The sequence below is a fragment of the Pygocentrus nattereri genome, chromosome 21 (assembly GCF_015220715.1).
Source record: "Pygocentrus nattereri isolate fPygNat1 chromosome 21, fPygNat1.pri, whole genome shotgun sequence".
Classification (NCBI taxonomy): Eukaryota; Metazoa; Chordata; class Actinopteri; order Characiformes; family Serrasalmidae; genus Pygocentrus; species Pygocentrus nattereri.
Genome location: NC_051231.1, coordinates 27,228,975 through 27,243,785, shown reverse-complemented (window position 1 = coordinate 27,243,785; position 14,811 = coordinate 27,228,975). Strand labels below are relative to the sequence as shown.

Below are 14,811 nucleotides of genomic sequence, written 5' to 3'. Positions count from 1 at the left end.
AAGTATTTGTGGGTTGAATTCAGCTTTGTCCTTCACCACTCTGTATCTACATGCTCACCCATACTTCTTCTTAGACTATAATGCATCTTTGACGACTCCTAGCATGATCTCTCCCTCCCTTAGCCCAGAATTACCAGCCATTCTCTGCTGGGTTTGTGGGTACACAAGGACCCTTTATTATTATCATGTTCTGATCATCAGCACAGCTGATTTTATTTCAACTGCTGTAAAATAGCTTTAAGTTATGCGAAATGACAGTTAATATTTGATTTGTCAGTTATTTACTAATCAGCTCAATGTCGGTTAGTGAATGGCAAAAAACAGACAAAAGTTGAAATAGGTTTTGTTTTTCTCCTGCACTACCCGTCTGATCCTTAACCTTTTGACCTGTTGACCCCTTAAGCCCTCTTTGACCTGTGGTGACCTATGTCTAACCCCACCCCAAAAATCTTATTGACTTTGCTTGTTGGTGTGTGCAGCAATGGTTCTGGGACGTCAGAGGATCTGTTCTGGAAGCTGGATGCTTTACAGACATTTATCAGAGACCTGCACTGGCCTGAAGAGGAGTTTGGCAAACATCTGGAGACTAGGCTCAAGCTAATGTCCAGTGACATGATCGAGTCCTGTGTGAAAAGGTACCAGGTCTTGTTTTCACTATGCCAATGAGATGATCATATAATCTCATATGGGTAGATGATTTGGACTTAAATTTATACTACAAGATTTTGTATTACCAGACAATAATGACAGTATATTAAAATATACATACAATAATATGCCCTGTGATGGATTGGTGACCTGTCCAGGGTGTATCCTGCTTTCAGACCAATGACCGCTGGGATAGGCTCCAGCCACGACCCAGAAGGATAAGCGGTTTAGAAAATGTGTGTAACAACAACAATAATAATAATAATAATAAAGTATTACATTAATGTTTCATTTTCATGATATACTATTTGTAAAGTTTTAATAACTAATTTGATTGTTCAGGGTGAATTTGTCTTGCTGGGGCTGTTTCAACAATAAGATGAAATCCTCACCACACAAACATTCTTTTATACTGCTATACTAGCTTGAATCTGGACGGATATTTTGGGTTGACTCTGTATATAGCCCAAGAACTATATTTTATCTGTCTGACCTGACCTCACACACAGCATTGCATACCTGACCTAAGGCAAATAAAATTCTGTCCAAACCTTACTCTACATGAACCATATTATTAAATTTCCATATCATCAAATTCTGACCCGAACTGCCTCATCATCTAAAAAATGCCCATTGTGTCCCAAGTCAAATGCCCTTTTTGGCTGTGCATTCATTTTCTCATATGTGTGAGCTTCATGGGCCTTCAGTGCTATATGCTGTCAACAACACAAGTAGATGATTCTGCATGCTATGTTAAAAAACTGTTTAAGGTAATGAAAGTAGAACAAAGTGACAAGGAAATCTAAAGGAAGAGGAAATGCAGGGTCAAATCTACAAAAAGTGGGAGATGAGCTCCAGGAAACCCAAACGTAAAATTTAACGCATAATTCAGAAACATGCAAACACAACAAAACCAAACAATGGGTTCCATCGGGTTTGCACAATTATACAAACCCCATACCTTCCACCCTTAGTCTCACATCACAGTAGTCACGTTGTGTTATTCAATCTCACTCTATTCTCACTCTCAGAACCAGAGTAGCATTTGAAGTGAAGCTGCAGAAGAGCAGTCGGACCACAGACTTCCGCGTCCCCCAGTCCATATGTACCATGTTCAACGTCATGGTGGACGCCAAGGCCCAGTCTGCCAAGCTGTGTGCCATGGAGCTCGGCCAGGAGGTACACAACGCACACGCACACATGCTTTTTTTTTCTTCCTTTCTTTCACTCTGCGGAACCACTCCACTGATCCACAGCCACTGAAGCATATTTTCTGTCACTCTCATCAGAGCTGCTCCCACGCAGAGCTAATAGAAAACCATCGAGGATCAGTACCAACTCTACATTGGGAAAATCCTTTATACACAGATCACTCTGTATTTTCAACCACAGCCTGAAAATGCATTTTTATTGTTTACAAGCAATCAAAATATTTACTATAAATATTGTATATGTCCTTTCAAATCATACTTTTATTAATTTGTACTGTTATGCATATTCTCTATGTTTGTAGATACATAAGCACCTATGGCCAGGCTTAAAGCCTAGAATTATTTAAGTTTTCATTTTGCTTGATGCTGTGCTGGAAAGTTAATTTATTGTTTTTTTTTGCTTTTTCCTCCCTCTGTCGCATTCTAAATTTTCACCATCAAATGTGTCTCCTCTATCTTTTTTTTCATTTCTTTTCTCAATCTTGTGAAAGTTTGTTAGAGAATGGGTAAGTGTGGCTAACAATTCAATTGAATTCTCACTCTCAGTTCCCAAATGTATAATTAGCAATCGCAGCAGTTTTCCCCGTTCCTCTGACACTTAAATTGTTTTGATTCCATTACCATATGTGATAGCTGCTTCTGAATATACATGTGTTAGAAGTGAGAGTCCTCATATCCGCGGCATCTTGAGACAGGTAATAATTATCTGAACTGAATTAATTACCCAGAAGTCCTCTCCATGGCAAGTGGGGAGACAAAGGGGTATAGTTTTCACATTTGCCCTGAGTGGAAAACCTCCCATCATCATTTAAAAGCAATGAATGCAGAAGCTGTATATATATTCAGCATATCTAAGAGTAGGAGTTCTGATCCAGGAGCAGCTACACACGTTTATGTAACTGGATTTGAAACTTTTCCTGGATCAGCACTCTCTTATGTGTGACCCCTGAGTGCAATTACTAACTTCTTTTTCTCTTACAGCGCCAGTACCACTCTCAAATCGACAATCTTATCGAGGAGACGGTGAAAGAGATGATTACCTTATTGGTGGCAAAGGTACCAGGGAATATTCTCATAATAGTGTATGATGGCCACTTAAAAGAGATCCTGAACAATACCGCATATGTATTTTCACTTAGTCTGGAAAAGGGCACTGAACTGATTATATATACATCTATTTATCTCATCACCTCTTAGGAAAGACATACAATTCATGGAAAAAGTCTTTTTTATCAGGTCTTATGCACCAAATTTTTACTTTAACAATCATTTTAACAAACATGCTACATTTGTCTCTTTCAATGCAGTTTGTGGTGATTCTGGAGAGCGTCCTGGCTAAGCTCTCTCGTTACGATGAGGGCACACTTTTCTCATCTTTCCTGTCGTTTACAGTAAGAACAAAATCTGCCTTGTTTTTCCATCACACAGCTAGGATTTTGTTAACAAACATGTATTACCTTTCATCCATTGTATCACAGCTCACAGACAGCTATTATAGCAGAAGCAAGATGCACTAAATACACAGGTTTAAACTTTTGGGTTTGTTGGTTATGTACAGTAGTGTCAGAGACCACCCTTCAGTTATGTAATTTGCAGTCAAAACAGCTGCTATTAATTTTTCAGTGTCAGGGGGAAAAAAAGCAAAAAACAGATTTAACAAACAATTAAAAAGAAGCTACAACAACAATTTTTTTAGCATTTAGTGTGTCCACTCTTTATTACAGCTTCCATTGTTACTTGAAGACATGCATTCAGTTTCAAAGAGATCGGCATATTGGAAGTTGGTTGCATTTTCTGCTTCTCATAATCTAAGTAATCTGAAACACACTTAGCAATGCTAAAATCCATTGTTCTAACAACAGCAGCAGCTTGATTTGCAAATATACTTCTTTTTTTCTATTTCCTTTTGTCAGTAACAGCTCTTTGAGATACATAACATAACATAACATCCTTTCAGATACATAACATTGGGCTGTCTTCTCACAGTGAGTGGATCGATGGACAGAAACACGTGTTTTTTTTTCAGATCTGACGCAACACTGGCACTTGATTCTCTGAAAGATGAAAGGTTTAAGTACTGTTTATATGATGGTGATAGTCTTGGAAGTCTAGCATGTGTTACACGGTTGTTGAAAGTTCCATTTTCTATAACAGTTTTTTGAACAATAAATCCTTTTCATTTATTTTCCTTCTGTTTGTTGGTTGGTTATCTCCTTAGAAATGTATAACTTTTAATGTTTTGACCTTTATTTATTGATCATTAAATAAACAAAGGGTGGTCTCAGACTTTTGCACAGTACAGATTTTTTTAGGTGCATGTATTTTTGTGTGCATAATAGAGAAGCTTTGTGTATTAGGTGCTAAGCTATGATATGAATTTGATAATCAGTCTGCTAGTACTGACTGGTTATGTCTTAATAGCACTGTCAACACTAAATAATAAAAATATAAAATATAAAAATTTCTCTCTGTTTTGCAGGTCAAAGCTGCCTCAAAATATGTGGATGTTCCCGTGAGTGAGATATTTTCCTCCCAGTGAAAGACCTTTCTTAAATGTTGTCTTCATATATGCCAGTCTCCAGTGTCTCGCTATTACAAATAGCTATTACCAAATAACTATTACAAAACATGTTACACTCCTGAGCTTATTCTTATTTGTATTCGTATTTGCTTTACTGTCTGTTTAAGGACCAGTTAGTATGGGCTGAGGGTCTGTCAGCAGCAGAGAATTGTACAGATGGCCGTCTCTTACCTCCAAATGGCCATTCATATTCATGTGAGGAAAGCAGGGTGGCCAGCTATGTGGCCCTCTCTCTCCCGCTCTCTCTTTCTCTCTCCTCTAGCAGACAGTGCGATGCGTGTGTTGTGCAACAAAAGCCTGTCGTAAGGCTGCCGCGGGGTCCGACTCGTTACATCCTGCATTCAGTATCACATCACAGAGCTTCCTTTAATTGCCAACACGTTGCGGCGCAAAGCAAGGCATTGCAAATTAAAGTCCTGTCAGTGAACGTCTGATGCACTCTCGTTCTCTTTCTTTCTCGCTCTCATGCCCTCAGGGCAGAGGGAGGATTGTGTTTCCATGGTAATTGTTTGCTTAATGCACAAAATAAAATTACGTATGAAAAATTTGCTCATTTGCACCCCTCAAAAGTATCTGGAGAGGTGTGAAGTAAGTTCAATTTGCAGCGACTGACAATTACCAATTCTGATGACCTTCTGATGCCCGCTGGCGGAGTGGGTACATTTAATTTTGCATGGAGACGGAACAAACAAAAAGAGTTCATGGACTCCCAAATGCATTGTCCTCCATTCACTTATCACTGTTTTGATAAGTAATATTTTCCCATCACACTTGCAGATGTAATTTTTACTACTCTGTTCATTTTTTTCACAAATCATGACAGCTCATTTTAAGCATGCGGAAATATGACTATACTGAATCATTTGAAAAATGAAACACCCTGTTCATCTCTCTCTCCGTCTCCTTTCTCTCTGTCTCACAGAAACCTGGCATGGATGTAGCTGATGCCTACGTGACGTTCGTTCGCCACTCCCAGGATGTCTTACGGGATAAGGTCAATGAGGAGATGTACATAGAAAGATTATTTGATGTAAGTAACTGCTGCTTCCATCTCCTCCTCTGAAAAGGGGGAGGAGGTCCTCCAAAATGTGACATAACGACCAGCTAGGAGGGATAGGTCACATTTTGAGACCTGCTTCTTCTTCTCTCTTCTTTCTCACTCTCTCTCCTTGTTACTTCTTTCTAGCTTCCTTTTTTGAGCAGATCCGTCTTTCTTCTCTTGACTGAGTCTGCCCTCTTCCCTTTTTTGCTCTGTTGGCTCTGTTTGTTCTTTAACCCTTTCTGGTGTGCCACTCTTGGAAATGCTGCTGCACATTTGCTCCTTTCTCTGTTCTGATATTTTGGGGTAAAAAGAAGTGTTCTCTCTAATGGGGACTGGTGAGCAGTAATTTTATGCATCTAGCATTTCATAAAACACATGCTAATCAAAGACTTTTGAATTTTACATCATATTGTGTATAAAGACCAGAAAAGAGCCACAGGCTTTAAATTCTTATGTCTAAACAGACAGACTATTTTTTACATTTTTTTTAACTTCATAACATGTTCTGTATTGACTTCTTAAAATACGCTAAAATGTAAACAAACGACTGCCTGATTAGAGTTTGAGGAAGACATACAGTCATGTGCAAAGGTTAAGGTGCCCCTGGTCAAATTACATGTTTCATTGATTTGCTAAGTGAAAATAAATATGCACCCTCTACAGAAAACACACCTATACACATTAGGATACACAATTACTATTTACTTGCTACATTTGACATACAGGAACATGAAACTTCAAATGTGGCCTGTGCCAAAATTATTTTCTGTTTTGTTTTTCCAATATGTTTAAATCAATGAAATTGAAAGATTGAAAATTTGGCCATAGTGTGTTCCCTGCACAGGGTGTTTTAACCTATTTTCACCAAACATGTTGTTTGACTGGGGGTGTTCAAACTCTAGATTAACTTCCCTTTATTGAGAACAGCTTGTGATGTGATCAAAACAAAATTAAAAACAGACATAAAGTATAAAGAATATACATAAATAAATAAACTTTAGACAACAGGTCAAGGCTAATGCCCCATTAATTCTCCAGTTAATAAACTACACTTGGAGATACAGGGACAAACACTCCAGGCCCACAGCCAATTATCTTTAGTGCTTAAATGTAGAGAAAAAAAAGAAAGAGGAAAGCAAGGAGGGAGGGACAAGGAACAGGAAAGCCATGGAGAACACTGTCTTAGCTGATAGCCACGGCCATTCTCCCAGGCCTAATCCTTTGTGATGCATGTGGAACAGTTTGTTGAGTGCGTGCTGTGGCGTGTTTGTTTTGTGCACTTTAAGACCAGGGCCTGCATTCCCAAAGGATCACAGAGCAGGAGTGCTGATCTGGGGTCAGGTTTCATCTCTGCACAGACTCATTTGGGTCACCATGGCCAAAATAGTGTAACTGATCCAAGAACGGCACTGCTGCTCTAAAGATGGCTCCTGGGATCATATGTATCAAACTCCTCTTACTTTCTTAAGAGTGCTGATCTGGAATCAGATTTTGGATTGCAGCATGTAAAATCAGAAGGGATTGATCCTAGATCAGCTCTGTTGATGCATATGGGCCCTTGTGTGAGTAGTTGCTATGAGTCTAAGGCTAGTTTGGACCTCATGGCTGCATTTAGTTTCTCACTGCTTTCACTCTGCTGCCTTTGCTGTATGCCCCTGTATGGACAGCCATCTTGCAATGGAACAAATCTCTCTCTTTCTCACTGAAAGTATCTGTGGTGAAGTTTTCTTTCTCTCTGTTAAATATGTCTGGCTCTGAGAATCTCTCACATTGTCCCCTTTTCTATTTCTCTTTGTTTTGCTCCAAACAAGCTGTGCTGTTTCTGTCCTAAAACAAAGGCTCCAAATGTGCTTATGTATTGCTCTGTGCGTTTGCATCCTCTGATGTCTCTGACCTGAACACGGGAAGAAAAGAGAAAAGATGTCTACCCTGTTTCCCTCCATCCAACTTCTTTCTTCCTTTGTCTCCCTCTCTTGGTGCTGCTGTCATTCCACCTCTTGTTTTCTTTTCCTTTTTTCTCTTTTCAACTTTTCCACATCCCCTTTACCTCTCTCTCTCTCTCTCTCTCTCTCTCTCTCTCTATCTTTCCCTCCGCCTGAATCAAAGTGGAACTTATCCTTCCTGTCGAGTTGTTTTTATCACATTATCTCGAGTGGCATGATTCAGAGTCGACTAATCTTCCTGTGTACATCTACTAGCATGACCTGCCTCCTTGGAGAATTCCCTCATACATGCACTCACAGACATCCAGCCATCCAGCCGGCTCTCCACTCCACCCCTCTCCCCAGTCCCCAACCAACCCAAGCAACATCAACCCCAGATGGGCATGCAGGGCACACATTTGCCCCCCCTCTCCACCTGCTGAAGTGGCTGGGCCAGCAGAGAGTGTAGCCACCAGGCCAAGCAATCTAAAACCAACTCATGAAAGAGGCTGTATGCTTACTCGCACACATGCACCAGTGCACATGCACACACATGCGTGCACACACGTACAGCTTCTAACTGATAAATCACATGAATCATCACCATTTTTCTTGTGTACCACACAATACGCTCATTTACATATCAAATCCTCTTTAAGACCACACGTCACACATATAGCCATACACAGTATAACGTGCAGTGAAATGCTAATGCAACTGTCCTTTGCCATGAAAAATATACAACAGAAAAATAAGATATAAAAGGGAAGAATTGTTATGAATTCATAATTAATAATTCCTCATAAACAAACAACAAAAATCATAAATCTGTGATCGATTTAAATAGAAAGTGACACAGAATCTCACGCCCACTACCCACCCCTCTTTTTCTTTCCACAAACATATGTTTGTGTCCTATGTATTCTTTCTACATTTTTGCTTCACTTCAAGGCAAGAGTCTCAAACACTCAAATTACCTAGAGCCCACCAGCCAGGTGGTCTTCTCCAAGGGTGACCAGCTGAAAAAATGTAGTGAAAAAGTGCTCCATATACTTTTAAGTATGAAATTTAACTACATAATATACTGTATACACCCCCATTGCAAAAAAATGAACCAAGCACAAAATATTGAGTCATTAAGCTTTTAATAGTCTTAACAACAAATAATTATATGGTAAATAAGAAATAATTTAGTGTGAGATAGCTTTTCCCTATGATATCTTTAAATGGTGAAGTCTTGTGGTTAAACTTGCAGACAGCCTACAGACTTAAAGACTAAAAGAGTCAATATTGTTCCACTATTGTTTCCAACAGTTAAAAAACATTACCAAGCTAGTTTGTGTTTAATGTAAGACCAAATGTTCTCTATAGGGTTTAAATCTGAACTATGACCAGGCCAAAATCATTAGTGAAAACTGTTAATATTTTGGGATAGCCCTTTTTTCTTTTTGTACACTCATTTAAGCACATATTAGTCAAGGTTTATTAGCAAAGCTTGTCCAGTAACTACATTACTATTATACACTCTACTACATTACTGCTACCACACTACTACATTACTGCTATAACTACAAGTAATAATAATAACAGTAATAACAATGAGCAGTACTATAATAAATATATGTGTTAAATTAAATCAATAAATTTACATTTAACGTTAGACTTATTAAGACCATTGTGATACATTGACATTCCTGCTGAACACAGGTGAGGTTACTGTGAGTAAAGTGTTGGCAAAATGAACAATTAATTCTGCATTCTTAGTGCATTTATTTTTAGCAATTTCCATTATTTCTGTCTTAATTAGAAAAATAGCTGTTACTTTGAGCTGTTACTCAAAGTTCCCATCACATATTCAGCCAACGAAAAATGGAAAAACCCAGATTGACAGGACAGATTTCAGAATAAATTAAAAATATGTGACAGGCCATATGAAGCTCTTTTTGGTAGTTTGAGACCCCTGATCTAAGGCAAACACTTTTGTTGTGTGTTCGTCACAAAAAAGAAACAAAAATCAGATATAGATACAGATTCAGAAATGTTCCAGTGTGACAAATATTTCCTAATCAAATATTGGGGTTTCAATAACCATATAACCCGGGTACTCGGCAAAGAGTTAAGTATGGGAAATGAATCAACATTCTTTTTTTCTTTTCTAGCTAATGTTTAAAGACTGTGCAGTGTCTAAATTTTATAGGAATGTACGGTAATGTTCCTGCTCACCAATCACATTTTTGCTGAAGTCCTCTGTCTTAACTCTTGTGCTCATGTTTAAACAGCCACAACATTGTATTTAATTTCTGAACCATGTCATTCTAACTTGATTCCTACGAAACTACGAAGCTGTTTTATTTAGTTAGTTTGGAGCTTTGATACTCTGGTTCCCCTTTGACTTTAGACTTTTTTCAAATTCTGAGCTAATCTCCCGAGCCTCGGCCTGCGCACGAGGGTCTGATCTAACTGGGTTTAGAGATCTAACTGGACGCCATAATGAAGCATCCGTTGAGTGTGTTATGCTGAGGTTAATTGGGGTCAAGATTGAGGATTTCTCGCTAGCAGAGAGAACACAATAAGATTACACTCGAATGATGTCCTTTCTACGCTTTTCATAACAGTGTTTGTCTAAAAGGACCGTTTGGGCATAACTATCGAAAACAACGACAGCAGGGTATGAAAAAAAAACATTGTTCTGTTGAACAGGCACTGGTAGCAGTTACTAGGCATAACACAAAAATCAGGACTGTTTATGGATCACTGTTGTTTCATCTACTATAATCTAAGAGTGTGTTTGAAAGATGTTCATAAATTCCTGCTCTGTTGTGGAACTGTCTGTTGTTTTCTAGTCCCAGTGAGATGAGCTATTTTAACAACAGTAGTCTTCCACAAGCCAGGTTTGTTTAAGACCAGCCTGAACTGCATAGTGATTTTTATCAAATTCTGTTTCAGAGCCTATACACCTACAAGGCTGAACGTGGAAATGGGAAGTTATTGATGGCTTTGGTCCTGTTGATTTCACAGAGGAACAATTTTGCCTGCACCAGCCTCCTAAGAGACTCCAAATCACATGCCAGTGGATAGCTAAGTTTGTAAAGTTGAGGGTGCAGAGAGAGAAAGAGATACAGACAGAGGAATACAGAGAATAAGAGTGGGCAGGGGAGAGAAAATTAATTTATTTCCCCCCCTCTGCCAGCCTTCTAGCTCTTGAAAGAGTGGCTGAAGAAAGCAGGATTAGGACAGCTGTGCTTAACGCAAGGGCTCATCTGCTTGATTCGGGCCGAGCTCAGAGATCATTGATTAAAAAAGCCATCTCCAAATCCAGTGCTGCACTGATACTGCTGTCCTCCTTCAGCTCTTTAGTGCTCCGTGTCTGTGTGTGTATGTGTATGTTTGTGTGTGTGTCTAGTAGGCATTGTGCCCAGCAGAGAGACTCGGGTGGTCACAGATATGCTGGCAGATTACATGGGTCAATTATACCCTTAATCTTTCTTCCAGGGGGATTACGGCTGCATGGCATTGATTGATTCAGAGTATTTCCGTTGACCTTGGCAGTTATCAGATCTGCGAGATTGCACTTTATGACGACGGCTAAAGCTGATTTAGCGGCAGCGATACTAGCTGCTCCACGGCCGCAGAGGGACGGTGACCGGGTGGTGCGTGGATTGAGGCTGAGCCACTTCAGCTGATTCTGCTGCTGTTGGCTTCTGTTGTGCTCCACAGACCTGCCATACCATTTCACTGTCTGGAACACTTTACCACTTTGCAGGCCCGGTCACAACCCGCCGACCCAAGTGAACAGTTTAATCAACTTTAGCTGGCATACAAAGTTAACACTCTGTAGGCTGCCTGACCACTCATTCCAGAGGTCATGAACTCAGACACATTAGCCTGGCAGCATTCTGACACTTACGATCTTCTGTACTGTTTAATAGTATTTTCCTTATTTTTGTATTTGTTAAGAAAAAATGAGGGTCAATTTGACTATTTAAGTTTTCAAAAGATACATTATATGTAATTACTTAACAATGTCTTTCCATAAATACTTCACATTTCAAAACTTATTATCTAGCTGTGAGGTTCTGAAGTGGATCTCAGAAACATTAATTCTAAGAATTATGTATTTTGTTCTCAAAAATATACTTCAAAACACTGATCAATAATTAGAGAACAACATATAAAAATGTGTGTTATTTTATTTATTATTCCAACTTGTGATGGCGTCATAATAATCATCTGACAACTGAGGCTTGATGCGCTCTTATTGTTTTTCTCTCCAGTTTAATCTCTTTAGTTTGAGAAATAAACCAATTGAATAAAGAAGCTTTAGACAAGTAATCACAAAGCTAGTGGCTGAAAATCTATTTAAAAAAAAAGACTAAAAGAGAACCAACAGGTACTCCCACAGTTACTGTTCAAAACACATTAAAAGGTTTGGTTCCTTTCAGTACGGAGGCAGAGCTGCTGCTGTAAGCTGCTTAGGTTTTCAATAATTACAGGAGCTGAATTTCTTTCTTTTCTCCTCACTGTTCTGGATGAGCACTCAGCGTGTTGGGCGTAAACCCCGCTGACCCACAAAAGTGGGTTAATGCTGTAGTGGGCTCTAATTTAAATTGAACAAAAATACAAGAAGCTGTAAAAAAAAAATATATATATATATATATATATATATATATATATATATATATATATATATATATATATATATATTAGCTTACATTATTGTACTGTCACCATGGTTTTATGAACAGGAAATGTAACCAACTACTTGGCTCTCCTTCTCCCTCTCTCTCACTCCATGATGTAAAGTGAGGTATGGTGGTATTTGTTTGATTAACTCGTCTGACAGGAGTGACAGCTGCTAGTGGGTGCGCGTATACGAGAGGCTCAGCGCGGGTCCGCCTTTGTACATCTGTCAGCACGGAGGCAGGGGGACGGGGGTGAAAAGAGACAAATTGGTCCCAAAAGGCAGGCCATTCACCTTCGGCTCCCCCCCTCCATCCCCCATCCTCCCCCGGCCCATTCAGGTGCTCTGCGGGATTCTCAAGTGCTTGCTGGCTTATTCCATTTTGCCCCCTCCCACCCTTACCACTCCCCCCCAGCCCATTCAGGCCAAGCTCCAGAAGTGTTGTGCTCCTCATTCGGCTGCGTCTCAATCCGCCTCTAAGCGTTCCTTTGTGAACAGAATGGCTCACTTTGCTCAGGGTTCCTTACTCATTTTTTTCTTTCCTTCTTTCTTTCTGTTCTCCCCCCCATCCCTCACTTCTCTTTTCGCTCATTGTGTGTTTACTCAATGACACGAATGCAAGCTATAATTCCCGCCGTTTAGTTCATCCCAACAAGCTCGTTCTCTCTCTCTGAGTGTGTTTTGGTGAAGAAAGCTCTGTTTGCATACTGTTATCCATTTAGTTAACAGACCCTCATGCATAAGATCGAAGTCTGTTGGCGGTCCAATAGCAGAGGAGTTTTGTCTCCAAAGCTCTAGATCAACAAACCAGAAAACTGCAGCAACTAAATTTCAAAAGAATTCCCCACATTTTTATATCCTTGTTCAAATCATTTAAAAAAGCGAAACTGATTTATGAATTTAACTGTTTGCACAAAAGATTAAGCACCTCTTACAGATGTAGCAGTAGCCTGAGCAGAAACACTGAAGGGTTGTTGCACTTAAGGCTTCAGCGAGGCATGTAAATCTTTGGCGGGCTTCTCTTTGTACAGACCATACAATCAGAAGCAGTTTGACACTTGCAGCTTGCTGAGCCTAAAACTTTCACTCAATCCCGCTATTCAGAGGACGTATTTCTGCAGAAAGAGCGAGAGAGATGGAGATGGAGAAAGAAGAAAGAGTAAGGAGGGAGCTGGATTTGAGTGCTAACACAATAGCACATTAGAGGAACATGTTTAGGGTCGTGTGTTTCCTGTGAAAAGTTTTTCCTTTGGGTCAGTGCGTCCTGCCGCGCTGGGAGAGAGAGACAGGAGACATGGGGTCTTCGGTGTGAGTTACCATGGTAATTGAGTTCCGTCATCAATGGACCTCCTCTCAGGGGCCAGAAAGCACACAATAATAGGCCAACAGCAGCCATGAACAGCAAGCAGGTAGGATTAGCCCGTCCTTTTGTCCTAAGAGCATAATGTCTTGTAGTCAGTTTTAAAGAGTCTTTGGCGCTCTGGGCCTCCCTACTCTCGCCCTCTGGGGGGCCCGATTCAGCCGCCCGGCCGGGGAAAAGGGCGACAGCCCTGCAGCCCACTGTCCAGAGCTGGAGCTCACAGACGGCTCTTTTTAAGCAGAGACAATGAGACAGACACCCTGGCATAGGAAAGAGAGAGGCAGAGAGGCTGGGCCTTCGTTCCCTGGTCATCTTACTTACTTACTGACTGTTTCATAGAGTTTTTATATTATTTTGTAAAAGACAGAGACAGAAAACTGTCTCAATGACTAAATATTTTTTTTCAGTATTCAGTGTGTCCACCTTTCGCTTTTATTAAAGCTTCCTTTCTTTGGTTGCTTTCAGTTTTTCAGAGAAATCTGAAAGCTATATATATGTATATATACACACACACACACATACACACCTCCAAAGTTCAGTTTAAGATGCTGGTTGATTCATATGATCCAAGTATTTTCAAACACATTCAGTGATGTTGAGGTCTGGGCTCTGGTGTGGCAAACCCATTGTACTGGGAAAAATGACAGCTACTTTCTTTGAGTTGTAATTTTTTTATTTTAGTCTATTTTTTTCTCAGTAACAGATTTTTGACAGCTACACATCCTTTCAGACTCCTAGTGCTGAATTCTCTTGCAATGGACAACAGAAACACCTGTAGATATTTCCAGATCTGAAGAATGGAGCTTAATTTTCTCTCTTAAAGCTGATAGCTGTAAGTAATGTTAATCTGATGGTGACAGTTTTAGTGGTCTACCTAGTCTTGTACAGTCCTTGTCAGGAGTCTGACTTTCTCTATTTCATTTATTATTTTTATCAACTCCTGTTTATTCACACTGTGCATGCATCAAAATTAGCACATTACAGAATGAGATGCTTTTCTGTTTACTTGACTTTTTCATCTTATGCAAGTGGATTATACCTAATCTTCTCATAAATATATTCTGAAAATGGAAAACCTTTTGTTTTGACTAGAAATTAAATGAATGGTGGTATTTTAGAAATATTATCAGAGGACAGACAAAGTGAGCAAGCAGGTGCGATGGGAAAAACCAACAGGAGAGAGCGAGGAAAGAAGGGAAGAAGAAGAGATGAGAGGTAGATAAAGGGAGAGAGGGAAACACTGCAGCACTCGGAGAGCAGGCGTCGGTCTTTCTTATCCTCTCCAGCAGCCTGTCATTTTGCATTAGCATCAGCACTAGCAACAATCATCATTCCATCCCTCCCGCTAATTGCAGACACAGCTGGG

General features: G+C 39.8%; 1 protein-coding gene across 28 annotated transcripts in view; it reads left to right on the top strand.

Annotated features, from left to right (window-relative positions):
- cadpsa (Ca2+-dependent activator protein for secretion a) overlaps positions 1 to 14,811 on the top strand; it is a 192,419-nt gene that overhangs the window by 165,993 nt on the left and 11,615 nt on the right. For 15 of the 28 annotated variants that reach the window (XM_037532117.1, XM_017711840.2, XM_017711831.2 and 12 more), the window contains 6 exons: positions 480 to 635; positions 1,680 to 1,827; positions 2,841 to 2,915; positions 3,167 to 3,250; positions 4,339 to 4,371; positions 5,363 to 5,470. In XM_037532117.1, the coding sequence (XP_037388014.1) occupies positions 480 to 635; positions 1,680 to 1,827; positions 2,841 to 2,915; positions 3,167 to 3,250; positions 4,339 to 4,371; positions 5,363 to 5,470 (604 nt within the window). Of the gene's footprint in view, positions 1 to 479; positions 636 to 1,679; positions 1,828 to 2,350; positions 2,366 to 2,840; positions 2,916 to 3,166; positions 3,251 to 4,338; positions 4,372 to 5,362; positions 5,471 to 14,811 lie in introns of all 28 variants that reach the window. The other 13 variants (XM_037532109.1, XM_037532108.1, XM_037532093.1 and 10 more) reach the window with 1 other exon arrangement.